Raw genomic sequence first — 25,145 nt, 5'->3', positions numbered from 1 at the left:
AATTTTTAATTTTTATAGGGTTCTCGGTTCTCGAATATCATGTTGCAAGAAAAAAAAAATTGTTGTCCAGCAGAGACAATTTTTGATGGGACAGATTAAAAATAAAAAAAGACAAGCACTATTATCGATGGGTGTGCAAGAAAAAAAAAATTCCTTATAAAAATTTTCAGTGCTCCCCCCAGATTAAAATTTTTTTGTTTAAATAGTTTTTCATCATTCATTTCATACTTTTCACCATTTAAATAATTTTTATGGGATTTTTGAATATCATGTTGCATGAAGAAAGAATTATTACCCTGACGAGCACTATTCTTTCTCTTTCTTTCTCCTAACACTCTTTTCTTCTGGACCAATATATTAGTGATGTGGCACGAGCGCATTAAACTTCCCTCCTATTGCATGACACTTATATTTTCCATTTTTTATATTCTAATAATTTTCTTTAATTTTTATCATATTTTACACTCCAAATATATAAGAGAAAATGTCAGATTTAGAACCCGTTTGTTTGGCCTTCTAAAAAAAGCAACTTTTATTTTTTTCTTATTTTAGAAGTGTTTTTTATAAAAGTTAAAGCTATTTATATTTTTATAAAAATATTTGATTTTTGACTTTTGCTTTTCTTAGAAGTTAAAATTTTTAGTTTCTAGAAAAAATAAATTTTTGGCTTTTTGTGACTTATGCTTTTTTATAAAAACAGACATCCAAACGAACTAAAATGGAGAAGTGCTTCTTCTTTTTTTGAAAAAAAAAAAAGCTTCTGAAGTAGCAAACTCGATAGAAGGATGAAGGGAGTTTAATATTGACAAAACTCAAACACAGTGGTACTCAAACTGTAGTGATTGTTCTAAGGTTTGAGAGGCAAAAATATTAAAACGTTACAAGTAAATGGAGCTAAATTTAATATATTGGTGAAGTTGACATGAGAGTTATGGATATTATTGATGCAACTTGGGTGTCTGTATAGACAAACTGTTAGAATAACAAACTCAGAGGATTTGGAATTTTCAATTTCATTCTGAATGAGTCATACGTACAATGAATAGTGGCCTTATATCAGCAACAGCCAAAGGGAAAAAATAACATAATGGAAAAATAACAGAATGGAGTAAAAAAGTGAGCACATGGGCTCATAACAGAAAATGCGATACACCTATACAGTTGTACAATAACTAACTTATAAAAATAAAAATGAATATTCTAATACTCCCCCTCAAGATGGAGAGTGAATATTGTGCACTCCCATCTTGGAAAGCAGGGAAGACAACTGAGCAGGATGAATAGCCTTTGTGATTATGTCAGCCAATTGGTTTGCAGAAGCAATGGGAAAAGTTTGAAGATTGCCTTGAACAATTTGTTGCCTAACCAAATGGCAATCAATTTCGATGTGCTTTGTTCTCTCATGAAAAACAGGATTTGCAGCTATGTGTAAAGCAGCAGAATTGTCACAAAACAAATGGGCAGCAGCAGAATGAATGATATTAAAATCCTTTAGTAAAGAAAACAGCCAAATAAGTTCACAAGTCACTGTAGCCATGGATCGATACTCAGATTCAGCAGAAGATTTGGATATTGTTGCTTGTTTCTTGAACTTCCAACTGATGAGGGAGTGGCCCAAGAAAACACAGAAACCAGAGACACTCTTGCGTGTGTCAGGGCATGAAGCCCAATCCGAATCAGAGAAAGCATTCAATTGAACTTTGGAAGAAGAGGAAAATAGCAAACCTTGACCAGCAGTACCTTTGAGACAAGCTAACACTCTGTAAACAACATTGAGATGAGGTACACTAGGAGCAAACATGAATTGACTAAGGTGATTTACAGCATAACAAATATCAGGTCTTGTGATGGTTAAATAGATTAAACGCCCAATGAGTCTTCTGTATTGGGTTGGGTCCGAGAGAGCATCACCTGTAGTTGAAGAAAGCTTGAAGTTGGGCTCCATAGGTGTTGATTTAGGCTTGCAGCCAAGGTAACCAGCATCAGAGAGAATTTGTAAAGTGTACTGCCTTTGACAGATGGAGATACCAGTAGTAGAGCGAGCCACTTCAATGCCCAAAAAATATTTCAAAGCTCCCAAATTTTTCAATTTAAAATTGATGTCCAGAGAGGATACGAGGTGATGAATCTGATCAATACTGTTGGAAGCCACTAGGATGTCATCAACATATACCAAAACAGCAAGAAAAGAACTTCCTGAATGCTTGATGAATAAAGAGTGATCAGTTTGAGAATGAGAAAAACCAAATGAGAGAAGAGTTGAGGAGAGCTTAACAAACCATTGAGGAGAAGCTTGTTTTAAGCCATATAAAGACTTGTGAAGTTTACAAACAGCATTAAATGGTAAAGACTCCCCCTGTTTGACATAACCAGGAGGCAAAGACATATAAACCTCCTCACAAAGGTCTCCATGTAAAAATGCATTATTGACATCTAATTGAATTAGATGCCAATTGTGAATGGCTGCAAGGGCAAGGAGAGGCCGAATAGTGGTGATTTTGGCAACTGGAGAAAAGGTCTCCATAAAATCCAAACTTTCTTGTTGGGTGAACCCTTTGGCAACCAAACGGGCTTTATAACGCTCAAGGGAGCCATCTGCATTGTACTTAACACGATAAACCCACTTACATCCAACTGGTTGTTTGCCTTCAGGAAGGGAAACAATAGACCAAGTGTTATTTCTTTCAAGGGCAGAAATTTCAGCAACCATTGCAGCGGACCATTCAGGTAATTGAGATGCTTCAGCATAAGAGGAAGGTTCAAAATGAAAGGAGAGGGTATTAATAAAGGCACGGTAAGAAGGAGAAAGGGTGTTGTAAGATAAATTGGCTGAGATAGGGTGAGCAGTGGAGGTTGGGAAAATATAATCAGAGAGATGGGGAGGGGTTTTCTTTGTACGAGAGGGTCTTGTTGGATTATGATCAGGAGCTTCAGCAGCAAGGGTAGGAGGGGATAAAGGAGGCAGTGAATTTAAAGGAGAAGAAAATGAAGTGGATGAGACAAAAGGAAAAATTGACTCATGAAATATGACATCCCTAGAAATAACAACACGATTAGTGTGTAGATCAAGGAGTTTGTATGCTTTATATCCAGGAGGATATCCCAGAAAAACAGGAGGAGAAGAACGGGGTGAAAATTTGTGCCTTGTACGAGATAAAGTTGAATAGAAACACAAACAACCAAAGTCACGAAGATGGGAGTAAGAGGGAATTTTATGACACAGAAGCTCAAAGGGAGTTTTATGATGAAGAAGTTGAGAAGAAATGTGATTAATTAAATAAATCGCAGTGAGAACACGGTCAGACCAGTATGCTAATGGGATGTGGGATTGAAAATGTAGGGCACGGGCAACATTGAGAATATGTTGGTGCTTACGTTCAACAACGGAATTTTGTTGAGGACGTTCAACACAAGAATGAAACAGTTGAATTCCTTTAGAAGAAAAAAAAATCAGAAAGGTTGAATTCTCAGGAGCATTATCACATCTAATTGATTTGATGGAAGATGAATACTGATTAAGTATCAAATTATAAAAAGAGGGAAAAACAGTAGAAACTCATACTTATTTTGTAAAAAATATACCCAGGTGAATCATGTGGCATCATCAACAAGAGTTAAAAAATATTTAGCACCAGAAACAGAAATGGGGTTGAAAGGCCCCCAGATATCACAATGAACTAAAGTAAAAGCAGTACAAGACATTTTAGGGTCCAAAATAAACGGTAATTTTTTTTGTTTAGCAATAGGACAAACAGAACAAGGTAATGCAGAAACAGAATTAGTAAAATTTAAAATTATTTTCATTGAAACTAAAAGGGAGGGGGATGGATGGCCCAAACGAGAGTGCCAAAGTACAAAAGAAGGAAGAGTGACAGAAGAACAAAGGGGATGGGGAACATTAAAAATGGGGAAAAAATTAGATGGATCAAAAAGATAAAGGTCATCCGTGCGGCTAGCAATCCTAATCGTTTGGCGAGTTGTAGCATCCTGGAGTAGGCAAAAGGAACCAGAAAAAAAGGCAATTATATTAGAGTCACGTGTAAGAGCACTGACAGATATGAGATTCATGTGAAAAGAGGGAACCAACAAAACGTGATGCAAAATGAAGGATGGTGAAAAAGAAACAGTGCCAACAGAAGAAATTGGAATGTGAGAACTATTAGGAAGGGAGACAAATGCAGAAGAAGAAGAGAGGGAAGAGTTGGAAAGGAGAGACGAAAGATAAGTGACATGGTGAGTAGCACCAGTGTCAAGCACCCAATAAGATAAAGGAAAGGAAGATGGATTCTTACCACTGAAGCTTGCGATCGTGGGGCTAACAGCATGTGAGGTGGTAGCGGGCAAAGCGGTGGAAGAGGTGTTGTCGGTGGGGGTAGGGCAATTGTTGAGAAGGGAAATGAGCTGAGTGTATTGTGTAAGGGAAAGAGGATCAGGTTGAGTAGGGGAAGTGGGCTGAGAGGTGGCCATGTGAACTTGGGCCTGAGGGAAAGTTGGGCCATATGAGGGCCTGGATGGTTGGTTGGGGTGTGGGCCGCGTGGCTTGTAGCCAGGAGGAAAACCGTGGAGCTTGAAGCATCTGTCACGAGTATGGCCCATTTGCTGACAATGGGAGTAGTAAGGGCGTGACCGGCGCTGATTGTTGACGACGGCAGCCATGGGAGGAGAAGCCAAAATAGGAATGGCGGAAGCACCAGGAACTGCATTAGCCAGAGGAGTGTCAGGCGAAGGATGGAATGAAGTAGAAATTTGCCATTGACGTTCCTCCTGTAAAACCAACGAGAAGACGCGAGACAGAGGAGGCAAAGGCTCCATGAGCAAAATTTGGGCACGGATTGAGAAAAATGAGTCATTCAATCCCATCAAAAATTGAATAGCACGGTCTTGTTGTTGAGAAGCAGATAAAGACCGGAGACCACCACAAGTGCAAGAGAAGGGTGGGAGTGTAATCTTGAAGTTCATGCCAAAGAATTTTCATCTTCGTATAATACGTATTCACATCGAAAGCCCCTTGATGTAATGAAGATAGTTGCTGTTTGAGTTGAAAGATTCTTGGACCGTTGGCCTGATGAAATTGAACACGCAGATATTCCCAAAGATCGTAAGCGGTGGGGGAATACATGAGACTATCGGCAATTTCCTTGGAGACGAAGTTGAGAAGCCAAGAGATAACCATGGAATTACAGCGGTTCCATGCAGCAAACAATAGATCAGAAGGTTCAGGGCGAACGATACTACCATCGATGAAGCACACCTTGTTTTTGGCGATGAGAGCGATGAGCATGGCCCTACTCCAAGAGTTGAAGTTGGGACCAGTGAGGGAATGTGTAACAAGAATGAGACCAGGGTGATCACCATTCTGTAGATAAAAGGGGCTACCAGAGTCCTCCATCGGAGAAGAGAATGAACCAGTGTTGGAGGTAGATGAACTGGAGGTGGCGGGGTTGGTATTCTTGCCACCGCGAGCCATGAAGGAAGAGGATGAGGTCAGAAAAAATCATCTGATACCATGTTAGAATAACAAACTCAGAGGATTTGGAATTTTCAATTTCATTCTGAATGAGTCATACGTACAATGAATAGTGGCCTTATATCAGCAATAGCCAACGGGAAAAAATAACAAAATGGAAAAATAACAGAATGGAGTAAAAAAGTGAGCACATGGGCTCATAACCGAAAATGCTATACATCTATAACTTATAAAAATAAAAATGTATATTCTAATACAAACTACTCTTTCAAAATGTTGGGATTTTTTATCCTGAATTATAAATAACTCGAGTACACGAGATGAATCTCGTATATAATAAGTTTTTGTAGAAATATAATAATATATTTATCATTAAAATTTATAACATGTAAACTAGATTGATTTCTGCCTGCGTGGTCCGAGCTCATTCTTTTTCGTCCAAAACCGAATGTAGAAGAACCCATGGCATGGTATTTCTAATTTAATGGGCTAGTTTGCTTCAAGAATCAAGATACACAAAAGAGAATGGGCTTGTGCATGTTCTTGCTAAATTTCAATATTCTCATAAGGCAAAGGTTACTTGTTGGGCCAAACCTTCTCAAAGTCCACCATATTCCTCAAATGAGCCTAAACAATCTTATTTGAATCCTCAACTATTGTTGCCCGCAAGGAGAAAGGGCCTGTAATTTTGAAGCTTACCCTCCTTGAGCGAATTATGGACATTTAAAATTAATTATCCTACCTGTACATTATTAAAAGAAATTTATAGTACAGAAGTTTCAAAAATAATAGAGTAAATATCATTTTCGGTCCTCAGCAAATTTCACGATGTCCGCATTAATCCCTAGTAAATAAAAAGGATATTTGTGATCCCTAAGAAATTGAAAATGGATCTATTTTAGTCCTTTTGAGGGACTAATGTTGGTCTTTTTTGAAATTGTGAGGGACTACGATTTCAACTAAATGAATCCATTTTGAATTTCTTAGGGACCACGAATAGCTTTTTTATTTGCTAGGGACTAAAGCGGATAATCGTGAAATTTGCTGAGGACCAAAAAAGGTATTTACTCAAAATAATATTTAGGGTTTGTAACAATGTTTACATGCACTTCTTATATTTATATACATAAAATATTTATAATTGAGTTATTTTAAGACATACAAATTACATATAATTGTTACTCTTTAATTTTTATTTACAATATTTTTTATTTTTGGTGCATTAAAGGGAACTGAAACAAAGAAAAAAAAACATAACCGAAAAAATAAAACTGCAAACAGACTAGATCAAGCAAGCAGCTGCAGAGGAGTGTAAATGGGTTAGGCCGACCTACAGGGGCCTACGGCCTAGCATATATTAGGTCAGACTTAGCCTGTTACAAATAGTAAAATAGAACAGGCCTAGGCTTTTAAAAAAACTTATTTAGAAAACAAGCCACAAGCTTTTTTGTACATATCGGGCCTATAAGCCTACAAGTCGACCTATATCATATTATTTATTTTAGATAAAATAATAAAATTATTGTTTTAAAAAAATTGAATAATAAATAAATATTATTTTAGTTATTCTTTTAATAGTTGAATATTTAATGGGCTTAAACAGGCTAAGAAGCCTAGGCCAAGGTTTTTTTTTTTAAATATAGGTCGGGCCAGACTTTGTAATTTGAGGCCTACACAGGCTAGCAGGACAGGCCAGATCAAATATTTTTTACATAAGCTTGGCCTATTTAAGTCAAAGCTCATCCTAGCCCAGCTTATTTACACCCCTATGCAGAACTATCTCTTGGGTTTAGAGTATCCGCCAATAAGAGAGGAATCAAATTATGATGAGGAGAAGAGAAGACTGAGAGCCCAAAGCAGTTGCTTATAGCATCTTTAGTCATTCAGTCTGTGAACCTATTGATAGATCTGGGAATAAAAGAAAGGGAAAGAGTCTAATCCTTGCACAACGAATCTCGAACCTTAGCTACCAAAGGAAGCTTTTGAGATTCACTACCAAAGATTATTAGAGGAGTTAAGGAAATTCTAGACTAATTTATGTAAAAATGCTTCATTATGTTTTCTCATATTAATGATTCCCAGCCCACCCAAGAAAATAGGGAGAGTAAGATGCTCCCAAGAAATCAAATGATGAGGTTTTTTGCTTTTAGAGTCTCCCCAAGTGAATTTTCTCTGGAGTTTCTCTATCTTACCGCAAATTCCAACTGGAAGAAGACTACTCTGCATGTGAAACATTAGAATAGCAAATATAATAGATTTAGCAAAGGTGACTCTACCTGCCATGGATAAACATTGCCTCTTCTATCCTTGTAGTCTATTGTGAACTGTGTCCATTATATCACTATGATGGTTTTTGTTAACTCTCTCATGTTTCATCATATAACCAATGTATCTGCCTAGGTTCTTAGTTTGCACAAAACCACTAAGCTTCACAATTTCATCAACGAGGTTATTCAAAACATTTTTGGAGAAGAAAATGTTAGACTTCATGAAGCTAACTTTTTGACCAGAGATGTTACTAAACACAACAAGGTAGTTCATTATAGTTGTAACTTGATCAACACTAACTTCAGCAAAAAACATGAGATCGTCAGCAAATAAAAGGTAAGAGATCTTAGGGCCTTTTTTACTTGTTGTCATTGGTTTTCAATATTTCCTATTAACTGCATCAGCGATAATATGAGAGAGTTTCTCCAAGCACAAGACAAAAATATAAGAAGAAATAGGATCCCTTGACGCAGCCCCTCACTAAGAGCAAGAGAACCAACTTTAGCACAATTCTATAGAATTTATAGCTCTATGGAAGAAATGCACTGCATGATAATATTGATCAAATGGTTAGGAATATTACAATATTTATTAAAATCTATCTTAATTATATTTTAATGAAAATTTTAAAGATACTATATGCAAACTATAATCTTTATTTACTATGTTATCTAGTATTGATAGGAATATTGACACATCTTGTGTGAATAATATTAGGATGGACAAAATAAATACACACCATTAATAAAATACACACAAATCAAATTAAATTTGTTCAATCCTGATGGATCAGGAATATCCAATCTGAGATTGGTCTCGATGTTAGATTTAGGTGCTATCTCAGATATCTACTGCAAATATATCTTAAGGGCATGTTTGGTACATAGTATAGTATAAGACCTGATAGTATAAGGCTTGATATAAGATCTGATTGAATTTTAATATTATCCAGCGTTTGACATGGTATTGTATAAAATAATATATTGTATAAGATAATATTATCTAGTATTTGGTAATGCATTGTATAGTACTATATAGAATAAAAATAAACATTTTTAATAAAAATATCTTTAATAAATAACTTATATAATTCTTCCAAAAATGTCATATGATATTAAATTTTATAAAAATCTATTGATCAGTGTGTCCAAAAAATAAATAAATTTTTAAAAAAGTAAAAATATTCAATATTTTAAAAATTAATATATTAATTTTTTTATTTTAATATAATAATATTAAAATAATATATTGATTCTTGAGAATTGTACTGGTCAACGATGGTAATACACCAATCCCTTATCAGGCCTAATCCCTCCCTGTTATGACGGATTAAGTTATACATCATTTTGATGTATTAAGGGATTATGTTGTATAAACTTATACTATACGATGGTCACACCAAACAACTAAAAATGTCATAACGTATAGTATAAACTCATACACTATCAGGCCTTATACATCATACCAAACATGCCCCAAGGGGAAGTAGATCATTATACACTATAAATGACGGATTGACCGTGTAGCCAATCGATATCTTTATGAATTTGTTTCCTTATTTTTCTCTTAATTATCTGTTCTTATTGAGCCATAAGTTGGGTCAATAACAAAAGGGTTCGTTTTTCTGCAGTTATTGAATATAAGTTATCTGTAATCTATGAAGCACCGACACTTCAAAAATCTTAACGTGTCGTGTCCGATACTTCTCGACACTCTCCGACACTCCAACACACGTTGTAGAAACTCAAAAAATGGTTCAAAGGTTGCGTTGCATTTTTAGTTCCAACCATTAGATTCGTTAGATTACGATCACCATTTTATTGAGTTTAATATAAATATTTGGGATATCTTATGTTTCTTTGCAAATTTGATGAGTATTATAAGTTTAACTTCATTTTTGTGTAAATTATTCAATATTAAATATAATTTATACTACATAAATTAAAAATATTATTTAATATCAAAACGTGTCCTAACGTGTCGAAATCTAATATTTTTTAGAATTAACGTGTCGGAGTGTCGTATCGTGTCCCGTGTCCCGTGTCAGTATCGGTGCTACATAGTCTATAATAAACTCAATACGACGTCGTTTTGAGCGGAAATCATGGTGTTTTTAAAATTTTAATTTATTTAAGGGTTATTATTGTATTTATAATTATAATTTTGTAATCTTTCAATCCCAAAACGACGTCATTTTGAAAGTAAATACAGATAACTTATCTGCATTAATTGCAGAAATATTTTTCTCATAACAAAATCATAATAATTACTATTTTTTTCATTAAAAAACGCCTTCGATTGTGGGTCTTGGAGAAGCTCTTAAAGAGCCCGTGAAGAGAAGGGAAATCAGGCATCGAGTCGAAAAAGGAATAAACTATACTGGAGGGTTTGAAATTACGCATATTTCACAATTTTGTCAATAAATCTGTCTCATGGGATTTATTTCAAATATTTTACCATTAAGACTTGTACTGCTAAGAATGATAAAAGAATGATAACGCATATAAATTAGATATTAGAACTTCACATGCAGCGTAAGGCCAAAGAGAATTTTATTTATAAAAAAAAAGTTAGGTACATCATAAACAAATTATTTTTTCGAGAAAAGATAGAAGTTTAAAAACTAGTACTTATAAACCGCATCGATTTATAAGTGAGAGAACTAGTTTCGTAGGTAGTAGGTACCAAAGGTGTAAAGATATCTTATAAAAAAAGAAAGAAATGTTTTTCTTAAATTTCACGACATAATTTATTTTACGTAACACAAAAAAAAAAATAGGTGAGATCTATTTTTTTCTTTTCTCTCTCCTCTTCTTAGTAGGTTCATTCATTTTTTTAGTAACTGATCCTAATTATCTTTTTGAGGTGAATCAGAACCCTCGGTATCCCACGGGTTCGACTCTTTGAACCGCTTATGGAACTAATCCAGAGTTTGGGTGCAAATTCAAGGATTACAGTACTTATGCCCTTCCCCATATGATGTTGGTGGAATTCGAACCGAGATCCTCTCTCACCACTCAGTCTCCATGCTACCAACTGAGTCATCACACTTGGGTTCATTCATTTTTGTATGTGTTATATGAGATATTATCTCATGTAACATGAGAAAAATATTTCTCAAAAAAAAAAAAACATAAAATTTTGAATAGTCTTGTCTTTCATTATTAATTAAGTTGTCTCAAATATATTGCGAACGAGACGCACAGACAGGCAGTGGTATTATACTATAAACTTACGCTCTTTGTTGTCATTTTCATATGGGTCTCACCAAAGGTTCAGTCAGTTTATTTTTGAATTTTTAAGTGTAAGGGCACAGTGAATTTCGAGCACGTGTTTTTGATAAAAGTTAAGATGGGAAACAGATTTGTAGACGAAAACGGTAGGTAGGGAAGCCCTACAATTTATCAAAGTATTTCAACACAGGTGAAGTCAACCGGTTTCATTGTCCCATAAACACAGATCATAAATGTACGGTCACGATCATTCCTTCTTCAATTACTGCAATCAAACAATTATAGTACTTCAAAAAATCTCGTGACCCTGGCTCTCGACAAAATCAAACCAAAGATCAATCATATTGATTTTCCCGCAACTCGCTCACGCCATAAAGTTTTGTTCCGCATTTTGTCATTATAAACAAACGTGATTTTTTTTTTCATAAATAGTAATTCATACAAAGTTTTTGCAATGTTAAAGAACTTAAAATATTATGTCTTCAAGAAATAATAGGTTAAAATTATTTATTAAAAAAATAACCTAATAACTTATTAATTAAAAGTTAAGAGTTTTGAAAAATTGAAAACAAATTTAGGGACCATGGTGCGTGGTTTTAGTACTTAGGTCTTAGTTGTGCGTCTGTGAGTACAGCTGGACTTAGCGGAGGCCAGCTGGTACTGTACGGAAGCCAATACGCAGCTACCGTCGCCGCTTCAGTCTGTTCTTTAAAGAATAAAAAAATATGGCAGCTGTATCTGAATATTATATAATTAATTATTAATGAGTTTGGTGTTTATCATTTTAAATGACATAAGTTATGTTATTTTAGAAGAGAGATAGACACGTAAAAACGAAGAGAAAGTGAGTGATTTTTTTTAATTTAAAATTCAAATTTTTTGTGTGTGAATCTCTCTTAAAATAATATAACTTTCTGGTATTTAAATTGAGAAACACTTTTCTCATTATTAATAGTACTTTTTTATATTTTTTTGAAAATAAATCATGTTCGCTTGGCAAATGAAACCAGTACGCGAGTGAAGCAGAGTGCCAAACCAAAAATACAGTCTTGCCCTTTTCTTTTGTTTTTATATTTTGAACGTTGAATGGTGGTCATTTTATTGGTCTACGTGCGTGGAATTTGCAATGAGAATGTGCTAGTTGAAAGTGGAATTACTAACGTACCCTTCCTCATTTTTATTCTCGGGCTTTAAAGGTTAGCAAGTAGTGTGACGGATTTAAATTCATCAACTTATATTGTTATAGTAATAGACTAATAGTTGATTCATGTGTATCTAGATTCGAATAAATAATAAATCAGAGTCTTTAAATATAAATTCGAGTTGTTAAATATAAAATAAAAATAAGAGAATTAAATTACTACCTAACAATATTGAATTAAAAAAACTAAAATATATTAAAATTATACATAAAAATTGGTTATGATTTTTTACTAAAGAATAAATAGAAATATTATAAATATTAAGAATGAAACAGTTTATAATAAAAAAGTAACGATGTCAAAATATTAAAATCAAAATATAAATACATTGGGGTTCAATCATCATATAACCCGCAATTTATAATAAACAATTTTTTTAATATTATTTGTATTGAAATTCAAGGGATAGGTCATCATATCCAGAATTATACTTGGGAAAATATCAATCTATACCAATATAAAAGTAAATGGGTACAGGAAACAATTAATATACTGCAACAGAATATCTTTTAATTTTTTCAATACGATAAAAATCCAGCAGTAACTTAAGTCTAGATCCCTTCAAGTAAATCAATAAAATTGTAACAAAAAAAAAAAATAAAAACAAATCAGTAAGATAACCTACATATATATTGAAATAAGGATAAATTATTATAAAAGAATTTATTTATTTTTGCATTCCCATCAAATCTAGGAGCTTAAGAAGAAGAGAGTTTGTTGCCGTGAAAGAAAAATATCTTCAATATTTTCGTAGTACTGAAAACTCATTATATTTTTTACTAAATTTAGATAGAAATAATATAACTGGCTTTTACCATTTTATCCACTTTTTTATAATTATTTTAACTTGAGTCTCACTTTTTCTTATTTTTAATAAATGAGTAAATACTCTTATAGTATTAAAGATATACTCGGAGTAAGAAATAAAAACGAATTGCTTTGTGAACAAATAGATGGAAAAACAAATTGCGCTTAAAAAATAGATCAATCAAGTATGACTAATAAAAAAGAATTAAGGATGTTATCAAAAAAAAAAAAAAAATTAAGGAGATAATAGATTTGTCATTCATCATATCAAAAGCCTTTTAAAAAATGACATTTTCTAGTAGTGTAAATATTCTATCCACAAATAAAGATGTAAATGGATCGAGCGGCTTGTTAAGAGCCCAAAACTTTGCTTACTTTAATTTTAACTTGGCTTAACTTATTTAATAAATAGGGTGAATTCAAACTTTAAAAAAAAAAAACTTATATAGCAAAAGAAGCACAAACTTAATTAATTTAATGAGACTTGACTTGAAAGTCCGTGAGTTAGCTTGATATATTATTATAGTTAGTGATATATTTTTTATTATAATAAATAAAATATAAATAATATATTTTACCATAAAAGATGTAATTATATGTGGATTGAATGTGTTCTATAATTATTTTTTCTCCGGAAATACAAAATTTGATGCATTTATAGTTTCAACATTTGGACCAAGGTGAATTTAGAAAAAATACATTTTATAATTATAAATGAGTCAAGTGAAGCCTTTAATTTTTCATAAACAAGTCAAGTCAAACTTAGAATTTAACTCGGATTAGGCTAATGGTTAAATCAACCTCAAAATATTTTGTATATAGACTTGATTCATTTGAGTTAAAACTTGGCTAAACTCAGGTCATTTACATCCCCATCAACAAATCATGACCAAATTATATCAGAAAAAAAACCTATGCATATGAAAAAGAATAATGCATGGAATTGTTTCAAATTCAATTTTGAAATTCAGAAAAATCGGTAGAAGACACTTTTTCAATAAGAGAGAATGCGAATCAGCAGATAACGTTTTTGAAGGGTAAAATTTTATTGAGGAAAGTGAAGCCTATCAAAACTCTTCAAGAAACTATCCTAAAATTATATACATTATTAACTTAGAATTTAGAATTTGTTGTCAAGTAGGGATTTGTCCAAAGTCATAATCCAACAATATTGTGTCTCTTAATTATTTGACATAAAAAGTATAAAATAAAATAAAAAATCTGTAATATTTTCGGAATTCTTAAAAAGATTAAAAATTTAAATATTTTTCTTACCTACATACTCTTGACACACACATTTCTATCAGAGATGTTCATCAACCGATCCAAACCGATTCAAACTGCGGTGACCGAACCAAAAAATCGATAACGGAATAAACTGAAAATCAAAAATCAAAAAAAACCGCAAATTTAATTGGATTGGATCGATTTTTGGATGAGTTGATGAAAATCGATCCAATATATTAATTTTCCTCTACCTAATGGGTCTTTCCCTAATCATAGCCTAAAAATTTCTAAACCCAAGACCCGTGAACCCATCAACTAAACCCAAGAAAAAATCTAGTCACATCTCATCAACAAAATTTTGTCTTTCTAGAGCTTCATATCTCATTGCAAAAAAAAAAACTATATTATAGTTTACTAATGCTTTTGTATTTCAAAAATAAAATAAAATTACAAAGTCAATATATACAAAAGATGTTATTTACACAATAATTATGAAATAAATTTTAGGATTTAAAAAAAATCGAAAATCGATCCAATACAAACTGAAAAAATTGGATAGGATCGGATTTAAAAAAAATTCAAACCGAATGGATAATTATATGATCAAACCGAAGGAATTGAATCAAATGATTTTTGCTTTCAAGACTGATCCAATCCAGATCACGAGCACTCCTAATTCCTATGCTATAAAGAGAGCATCGAGATTTGGAACATAAATACAAGACGATATTAATAAATAAACTAATATGATATTAACATAAAAACACGACTTTTAAATTACAATTAAGACATTAATATTCCATAAATTAGCTTTAAACATTATAAACCCGATAAAATATTAAACATTGCAAACACGATGAAATACTATCATTATTCTATTATTACGGTGTATCGTTTATTGGTAATTTTTGTTTTTTGAAAGATAGAACTTAATAATATCCAAAATTATCTAATATATTCTGGAGTTATTGATCCGACCTCCTCAAAGAGTAATGAGTTTGATTTCTAAGAATCTCAACTCACGAAAAGAATGAAAATACTCAAATCCAAAATCAAAATAAACAGACCCCTTTGGGTTTCGAATACTAATTGATACGTATTTTAGAAAAAGTATCAAATACATATTGCATCAAATATTAGTACAACAATCGTATTTAGGTATAAATGTTTCGTAACTCATATTTATGAACACAACACGATATTAATAAATAAACTAATATGATATTAACATAAAAACACGAATTTTAAATTATAATTAAGACATTAATTTTCCATAAATTAGCTTTAAACATTAAAAACCCGATAAAATAGGTTATTCATGTCACCAGTAACCGCCGCACACCTGCTTAAGCTCATTATTATTAGAACGTACGGTTGACAGAAGAAAACAAAAGAAATATAAATCAGTGCCCGATCTGTGTTTGGAACTTTGCTGTAAAAAACGTTGCAATCTTTTCTGGCATTTTTTAATCTAATAAATCATGTCACCAAAGACAGCCTTGTCCTAAACACTTGAGTTGCATCAATGAGAGCACAAACAAAACCCAGAGAACAACACCATATTAATTATGTGCGATGCCATGCTGCAGTAACTACCTTTTCACAATATCCTGGTCCCTACAGGACATTGCTTAAAACGAAACCTCTGCTTCTTGGGACGAAAGCCTTGTGAAAATAATTGATTCCACGTTAAAGAGATCAAAATACGACCAAAAGACACCACTATGTACAAATGTTGCACTACATAATCCCACCCTTGTTTAGATGCTAATTCCACCTCTCTCTACTATAAATATAGTTTACATCGAGAAATTTTATGACTTCAGATCAAAAGCGTATTCAAAATATATTATTTTATTTTTGTGTTGGTCGAGAAAAAACGTATTCAAATTATATTTTAATAAAAAAAAATAGTTGATTGAATGCGTAATTAATGAACGAGTTGTTAAGATTAAAGATTTTGACTTTTAAAAGAAGTTAATCAATGAAATTATTATAACAAATACAAATAATTAAAATAAACCCTACATATAAAACGGAACCAATAGTTCCCATGTAAGTATGTAACTAAGAATAAAGACAAGAAGCATGTCATATGCATGTTTTATAGTTTGGGAAGTCTTTCCTAAGAAGACAAAATAATCCAGCGCACCCTTAAGGCAAATATAGGGTTTTTTTAATAAAAGGAAAGCTTAATGGAATTTAGTATAATATTTTATATTGAGTGGTTAGATAAGTATTTAATTTAATTATTTAAAACTAAATGATTATATTAATTAAATAATAATTAGTTCATTCAACATATGCACTTTCTTATAAGAAAAATATAATATTTAATTCGAGAAGAGGGTATATATGATCTGTTAAAAAAAAGGAGATGATAAACAGGATATCTTATTCAACTCTGTCAACTTGATGCCTTACTAAAGTATGCATCTTAGTCCCGCTAATGTGAATGAATATTCCTATATAAAAATATAAAAATGTTAAATATTAGAAAAGTAATGTCCAAAAAAAGAAAAGTAATCCCTAGATTTATTATAAAAGCGGTTGTAAATTGTAATGACTTAAACTAGTATTTTGCTTCTACCTCCTTTTATTTTTCTCTCTTTATTAATGGCATGTTTGGTGCATAGTATAGGATAAGGCCTGATTGAATTTTAATCCTATATAGTGTTTAGCACGATATTGTATAAAATAATATCATATAGTATTTGATAATGCACTCTATAATACTATATATGATAAAAATAAATATTTTTAATAAAAATATCCTTTAATAAAAAATTTATATAATTCTTCAAAAAATGCATATGATATTAATTTTTCTAAAAGTTTATTAATCAGTGTGTCCAAAATATAAATTAATTTTTATAAAAATAAAAATATTCAATATTTTAAAAATTAATATATTGAAAAATTAATTTTTATTTTAATAGATTAATATTAAAATAATATATTAATTTTTGAGAATTACATTAGTCAACGATGTTAATACATCAATATCTTATTAGACCTTATCCCTCACCCTTAGGCCGTATTAAGTTGTACATCATTTTGATTTATTAAGAAATTATGCTGTATAAGCTTATACTATACGATGGTTACACTAAATAACTGAAAATATCATATAGTATAAATTTATACTATCATACCTTATTCATCACACCACCAAACATAGTTTAATACCACCATATATATATATATATATCATGCTTCTCCTAATAAGATTCACCAAAAGTGTTGCTTCGAAAATATGAAAACGGTAATATCGAAGACAGAGAATGGCAAATCTGGATATTCCGCTAACGAGGGAAAAACGGAGAAAGAGAATGAATGAAAAAGAAGAGCACAAGTCAAAGTTGTTCTTAACCTCAAAATCTGTCATAAACGGTAAAAAAGATCGCCGAGATAACGTGACAAATCCGAAATTTCTCAACGTGTTCAAGGGCAAATCTGTCTTTGTGCTCACCCTATAAAAGAATCAATACCGGTCCTCCTTCCAACAACACATCCTAATTCCAAACTAGTGCGGAGCCGCCGTGTGTCTCTTTCTCTCTTCTCTGCACTTTTCCGGTGACTTTCGCCGGAAAACCATTTTTCCGCAACCGCCGGCGACTTACTTGTCTTCGCCGGGGCGAAATCGTATATTCGAAAGCTTGTTCCTTTCTATTAGGTTGCAAATAGAGTTTCAGACCACTGCGTGCATGTTAAAACGGCGACGTTTTGTTACGATAAGTAATCGGAAGGGAGTGGGGAAGCGGCATCGTACGATGTAGTTAGTTTGATTGATCGGGGATATGGGAAGAGTGGTTGTCGGAGTGGCGGTGACGGTGGCGGTGGCGGCTTGTGCGGTGGCGGCGGTGGTGGTGGGGCGAAGAGTGAAGAGCAGAAGGAAGTGGAAGAAAGTGACGAATGTGTTAAGAGAACTGGAGGAAGGGTGTGACACGACGGTTGGGAGGCTGAGGCAGGTGGTGGATGCCATGGCTGTGGAGATGCACGCTGGTTTGGCATCCGAAGGTGGTTCCAAGCTCAAAATGCTTCTCACATTCGTCGATAAACTCCCTAATGGGTAATCGTTTTGTTCTTTGTCTTTCTTTTTGCGCCATTTCGTTCTAACTACTTTGCCCCTTTCGTGTCCTTAACTGTGCCATTGAATTAAGTTTCCTTTTTTTATTTTATTCATTTGATGGGGGGTATACTACGCGGTGTTGCTGATGGAATTTGATTATGTTGTTGCTTGGAAAATGCTGAGCAATTGGTCTCTTGATTCCTCCTTTATGGAAATGAACGTTTTCCGTGCCCATTATTTTGATTCTTTGGTTCAAACATGTCACGTCCCTGCTTTTTCCCGAGCTTTCCCTATTTTTTGGCGTGTTTTGTTTTTGTGTACTAGTAATATCTATGTACTGCTGTGTTTATAGTCTAATCACTACAAGTTATTGTTTTTTTTGCTGTTCCCTCTCCTATTATACATATTTCATCACCTATGAACCTTTATTTCTGGTGTAAATTGTTTTGAAGTATGTGTGAATGGCATTTTTTGAATTGGGAATTTTGTTTATACGAACATTAACTTTTCTCAACGTCCAATTAATGGGTTATGTGCTATGCTGTTTGAAAAATCGACATTGTGATGTATGATTCGTGTTTATACTTCAGATAATTTGAAAGCTGTCAGAATGACAAAGAATAAGGGTTGAAATTGACAATTTTTATTATTTGAAAAAAGAAGATACGGGAAGATAACACTCACGAAGAATGACACTAGCTCATAGAGCTCCAAAGACAAGATAAAACTCACAAAGGAAGATACTTGCCCTTTACAATGAGATCACTCTAACTCATTAGAAGATAGCTATATAATTTTCTGTCCATTCTCCTTACTGAGTCCTCTATTTATGTACTCTTATTGACTCCTTGCTGTCTCAAATCAGTCTCATTTTTCCGTAATTACCTCCTGTCGTAATATGCCATTATTAGGTCGATTTGCTTTCTGGTAACGGATCCTTATTTTGGCCTCTCCCCCTCCTTCATTTCATACTACCCGTTCCCGTTCCCTCATTAAAGCCTTTTGTCCCCTTATCATTCAAATCATCCCTATCAGAGTGATTAGTAGAATCTGTAGGTTCTTGTTGTGTAATTTCATTTATTCCTATTTTGAGCGTTACCGGGTGAAAAGATTCACACATTGGGTCTGGTGATGCTACAGTGAGCAGGCCTTTAAATTACCACCCTCACTTTCTTTAGTAAGAGATGGTGATGCTTTCATGTTATCCATATGCTTGAGAGCATAACTTTTATTCTGATTATAGAGTCGTATTGTTGAATGGACTTGTTTCTATACTTTTATTTGGGGATTGTATGGGTCTAATTGAATAAAAAACTGTTATGTTTATATATTTTTCTTTTACCACCCTCTTTTCATTAACTATCCATTCCCTCATTAAAGCCTTTGTCCCCTTATCATTCAAATCATCCCTATCAGAGTGATTTGTGGAATCTATAGGTTCTTATTGTGTAATTTCATTTATTCCTATTTTGAGCGTTACCGGGTCAAAAGATTCACCCATTGGATCTGGAGATGCTACATTGAGTGCACATTTTAATTACCACCATCTTTTTCTTTAGTAAGAGATGGTGATGCTTTCATGTTATCCATATGCGTGAGCTTAACTTGTATTCTGATTACAGAGTTGTATTGTTGAATAGAATTGTTTCTATACTTTTGTTTGCAGATTGTATGGGTCTAATTGAATAAAAAACTGATATGTTTTATATTTTTCTTTTATCAGGACCGAGAGAGGAACATATTATGCTCTACATCTAGGGGGTACAAATTTTAGGGTCTCACGGGTTCATTTAAGTGGTCAACCATCTTCTGTCTTTGAACACGAAGTAGAACGTCAACCCATTCCCCTACATCTAATGACTAGCACAAGCGAGGTGACTTAATCAAAACACTCAAATTTTGGAGTTCTCTGGCATTTGTTTGTTCTTTTATCATAATAGAGTTTAATTGATTTTGCTGCTTGCAGGATCTCTTTGATTTTATTGCGTCTTCATTAAAGGAATTCATTTCCAAAGAAGGAGATGGTTCCAATATTTCACCGGACAGAAGGGAACTTGGATTTACATTCTCCTTTCCTGTGAAACAATTATCTGTTTCCTCTGGCATTTTAATCAAATGGACAAAAGGGTTTTCCATTGTAGATACGGTTAGTCAATTTACTTTCCAGCGGTTTCTTTGTGAAAAGCTTGTATTCATAGGGAACGTGGTGATAGGCAGCAATTCTTAGCAATTATTGTTTCATTGCTCATGAGTAAAACTTGGTCACTAACTTTAGTGCTGATTTGTGCCTGTTTAAGAATTTTTTTTTGCATAATCTAAAACAGGGTAATAATTTGATTAGTTTTATACTTCTAAAAGAAAATAACTTTTAAGCCTAAAATATTCAATTTGATGTGTAGTTTCTTGTTTTGGATTACCTTTAATATAGGTCTCACTGTCTAATAGCAGGCCAATTAGTCTTTCGAAAGGGCTATTTTTTTTTTTTTTTTCCTTTTAACAGTTGCAAAATAGATATTAAGATCCTATTAAGTTGCACTTGGTCTTTTAGTAGTAGTGATACAAATATCAAAGCCATATTAATATTTAGTGCGGAAATTATTTGTTGTCAGGTAGGAAGAGATGTTGCTGCATGTATGCAGGAAGCATTGTCACGAAAAGGCCTAGATGTGCGGGTAGCTGCCTTGGTAATGAAGAACTTTCTTTTTTTCCCCAAGCTTATGATTCGTTTTTCTTTTGTCCTCCATTTTTACCACCAAAAGTAATGTTTGTCTTATAATCACACAACTGGGATTAAGTTGTCTTGTGATTTCTGAGATCACTTCTGCCTTTAATGAATTATATGGGAAAACTTCAAACCCCCCCTCCTCTTGTAAGTTTCCGTTTCCTTAGAATCACTTACCCCCTCCCCGATATTTTGAATCATTTACACCCCTAACTTAAACTTTCTTTATCATTTACCCCCCTAAGTTATGGGGGTAAGGGTATAAATGATTCAAAATTTTGGAGAGGGAGTAAGTGATTCTAGAGGAAACTTAAAAGAGTTTTTTTTGAAGTTTTCCCAGAGGATGTGAGTTTTTTTTTTTTTTTTTTTTTAATATCAATGTCTTGTGGCATTTCCATGCTGAAGTTTTGATCAATCTAGATGTAAGAAATGGATGTGTGTTGAATAAATAGCTACTTTTGCACAAAGTCATATATTTTTTTTAACTTCTAGTTCTATATTTTCGGACTTGAGGATAAGTGGTAGTACTTGTAGAAATGGCATCTGTATACATTCTACATTCTTGTTAAGAAATTGCGTGAAGTTTTAGTTGTGTGATTTCATGTAAAATGAATCCTTTGTGTTTCGATATATTACTTGAAACATGATTTCCTGTTCATTTTATTTTAATCAGGTTAATGACACTGTTGGAACATTAGCTCTTGGGCATTATCATGATGCTGATACTGTTGCTGCAATTATTATTGGTACTGGGACAAATGCTTGCTATTTGGAACGAATTGATGCAATTATCAAGTGTCAGGGTCTTCTAACAACATCAGGACGCATGGTATTGCCCTTGCTTCTTTTCGCTTTTGTTTTCTGGTTTTGGCTTTGAACTTATTGTAACCCTTCTGTTCTTTAGGTTGTTAATATGGAATGGGGAAACTTTTGGTCATCTCACTTACCAAGAACATTGTATGACATTGAATTAGATGCTGAGAGCCCTAATCCAAATGATCAGGTTAGGTTCTGCATCTAATGACTCCTGTTGCTTGATTTGTCATGACTAAAATTTTGGAGATTTTGGTGCAGGGTTTCGAGAAAATGATATCAGGACTGTATCTTGGTGACATCGTGAGGAGAGTCATTCTCAGGATGTCAATAGAATCGGATATGTTTGGCGCTATTTCTCCCAAGCTTTCAATGCCTTTCAGACTGACGTATGTAGTGAATCTCAGTCATGCACTGTATATGCCAAGAAATACATGCTAACAACCGAAATTGAATGTATTTATTTTTTGTTTTTTAAAAACATATTATATTATTATTAACTATTGATGTGGATATCTATCTGTGTTTGTTGATTTGGTCATTTCTAAGCTGAAGATACATGAGCTACTATGATTTTTATATGATGTTAAATATTTTTTTTTAGTTCAGCTTTTGTTGTGAAACATCTTTCTTTCTGTTTTGCTAACATATGCTCCTCCATTAATTTATTTTAAAGTCTCGATTATCTGTTAATAGTTCAATTTCATTTTGATTATTTATGACCAATTTTTGTGCCTGAAACATGGTTCATCAATTCTTCTTTTCCTCTTCTTTTTCCTCCTGTTGATGGTAATAAGATTTTTTGTTTATCTATTCCTTTGCCTGAGTACATTAGGTTTATTGCTTAGGAAAGTGAATTTGCTATATAGATTAGGTGGGTGTGGAGGGATTTAATTGACCCTGGACTTGCATGGTTATAGATTTTGATCTGTTTTTGCCTTTGGCATTTATGTTAGTTCTATGATCCTTATCATTATGTTACTGTTTTGTTCCTATTGCCCTATAGCAATTCTCTGGAAATGACGTGCTTCCATTTTCTTCCCGGTTATGCTTGTATATTATCTTTGCGTAACCAAATTTAAGACATCATGAGCAGTTTCTTTGTATATTTCTGGAATATGAGATGTAAAAGGGAGAAAAATGCCCTTAATGGCTGAGAAGATATATTTCCTTGGTGGTTGGAATTTGTAAGTTGTGGTTCCATTTCTGACATGGTGTGCATATAATCAAGTCTACAATGTTCCATGCTCAATTGTTCTTTTCCAAACCTCTGGTTTGGTTTAGATATAAACTATTTCCTCATGTAACTTCAGGACTCCTTTTATGGCTGCCATGCATAAGGATAATTCTCCTGACTTGAGAGAAGTTGCAAGGATCCTTAATGAAACCTTTGAGGTAAACAACTCAGACAGACACTATATCTTTTGTACCTAAATGAGTGCTTACTAGTCTATTAATAATTTATCATGTGTTTGTGGCTTTTTTAGATTGGTGATGTTCCTTTGAAGGCAAGAAAAATTGTGGTGAAGGTGTGTGATGTGGTGACTCGTAGAGCTGCTCGGTTAGCAGCTGCTGGTATTGTTGGTATCTTGAAGAAGATTGGTAGGGATGGCAGTGGTGGCATCACAGGTGGACGGAGTAGAAGTGATATGAAAATGAAACGAACAGTGGTGGCAATTGAAGGAGGATTGTATTCTAGCTATTCATTATTCAGGGAATACTTGCGTGAAGCTTTGAACGAAATCTTGGGGGAAGATATTGCTAAGCATGTAATTCTAAAGGTCACTGAAGATGATGGATCAGGCATTGGAGCGGCACTGCTTGCTGCCTCCTATTCATTCTAAAATGTGGATAGGCTACACCTTCTATGAATATATGCATTTATAAGTATATGTGTTTGTGTATATATATAAATGTATATACATATATATATACACATACACGTATAGTCCTGTAAATCAGAATTTGTTCTCCATATTAATATCTCTCTGTATAAAGGAAGGTTTCGTCTATTCTTTGACCATGTGTTATCTTCATTTATATAATTCTTGTTATATATTTTTTTACTGAATGTTCTTTTTTTATGACATTGTTCTCTTTGGATGTATCACTATAGTGTTAGGAGTAATGACTTAAGCTTGAACTTATGGAGTCTGGTATTATGCCTCCGACATGTTTTGCCTCCAGTTTTCACCAGTAGTTTTTGAAATTATTGATTTGCGAAATTATCTTTTATTACCCTGTGACTGTGGCCGTGATAATTGATAATCCTGTGCCTAATTATTTTTCTTCTCAATATTGGAAGAGATACTTGTTGGGACGTGGATATAAAAAATATTGTATTTAATTATTTGATAAAAGCAGTTTTTTGTTTTTAAATTTGATGATTAAACAAAATTTTTAAAAGTAATTTGATTTTTTTTTTATAAAGTAAGAATTTTATGCAAATTATGGTTGTTTATTTAGTTTATAATCACTGGCACCGATCTTCGTGTGAAGAGGCATATTATTGTTCCTATGAAGTTTACATTAATGGAATTTTTTTCACAACAAATACTTATACCACTCGATATATGAAATTACAAAATAAAGAATATTGTTTGCAACATCAGCAAATAACTTTGCAGTATTACCAGAGGATATTATTGCAGAGAGAATGGTGTAGTATATTACCAGGGGATTGTTGTGTTGTGCCATGTTTTGGTTGGAATTTGTCCCAAAATAACGTTAAGACTTGAATTATACTATCATTTAATCATACAATGTTGAATTATTAAATATATTTAACAGTAAATCTTATTAAATTAAAAATACAATTATGTCAGTGATATATTAATACATAATTAAATAATAGTATAAAAAATTGAGTTTTCATTTTAATTTTTCAGATCAAATTTAAAACAAATCAATTTATTTTTGCGTTGACTTATTGGTTATGCAATCAAATCACTTTGTGCTGCTAGCATGAACTGACCTATGTTAACTTAGAAATCTCTGTAAGTTTTAATCTAAATTTTTTGAATCTATCTGGTTTAAGATGGGCCAAACGCCCAAACATGCTCTCAATAAGTTTTATTTATATCTACATCCAAAGAGTTATGTTAATCGTACAAATTTTTTATTCATGCATAAATTATTCTGGAATAGTATAGTTTTATTTTTATCACTAATATAGTTTTGTTCACAAATTTGAACACTTAACCCTCCAATTCAATGCATGATATATTTTATTTAATTAGGGAGGATATTCATAATATCACTTTTCCCATTATTACTCTATTATCTTTTTAATCACGGTTGGATCAATATTTTTCTCTAAACAATTTTTGAAGAG

General features: G+C 32.9%; 1 protein-coding gene across 2 annotated transcripts; it reads left to right on the top strand.

Moving 5' to 3' along the window:
- Positions 1 to 17,734: 17,734 nt before the first annotated feature.
- Positions 17,735 to 23,950, top strand: LOC133316394 (hexokinase-3-like). 2 transcript variants are annotated; one of them, XM_061518134.1, is made up of 10 exons: positions 17,912 to 17,927; positions 18,015 to 18,276; positions 20,000 to 20,150; positions 20,243 to 20,422; positions 20,886 to 20,960; positions 21,672 to 21,827; positions 21,903 to 22,001; positions 22,073 to 22,200; positions 23,125 to 23,206; positions 23,299 to 23,950. In XM_061518134.1, the coding sequence occupies exons 1-10, from the start codon at positions 17,912 to 17,914 to the stop codon at positions 23,653 to 23,655; spliced, it is 1,506 nt and encodes a 501-aa protein (XP_061374118.1). In that variant the 3' UTR covers positions 23,656 to 23,950. The 2 variants fall into 2 exon arrangements, with proteins under 2 accessions (XP_061374117.1, XP_061374118.1); XM_061518133.1 differs by having other exon boundaries at positions 17,735 to 18,276.
- Positions 23,951 to 25,145: the final 1,195 nt, after the last annotated feature.

This window comes from Gastrolobium bilobum, unplaced genomic scaffold (assembly GCF_033153095.1).
Source record: "Gastrolobium bilobum isolate Gb01-03AN ecotype WA unplaced genomic scaffold, APGP_CSIRO_Gbil_v1 utg19495, whole genome shotgun sequence".
Lineage (NCBI taxonomy): Eukaryota > Viridiplantae > Streptophyta > Magnoliopsida > Fabales > Fabaceae > Gastrolobium > Gastrolobium bilobum.
This window is presented reverse-complemented; position numbering and strand designations above follow the sequence as displayed.

Bases quoted from the DNA above. Each gene is read 5' to 3' on its own strand.
- LOC133316394 (XM_061518134.1), top strand. The intron at 20,151-20,242 runs GTGACTTAATCA...TGCTGCTTGCAG, and splicing joins TAATGACTAGCACAAGCGAG to GATCTCTTTGATTTTATTGC. The intron at 22,002-22,072 runs GTTAGGTTCTGC...ATTTTGGTGCAG, and splicing joins GCCCTAATCCAAATGATCAG to GGTTTCGAGAAAATGATATC.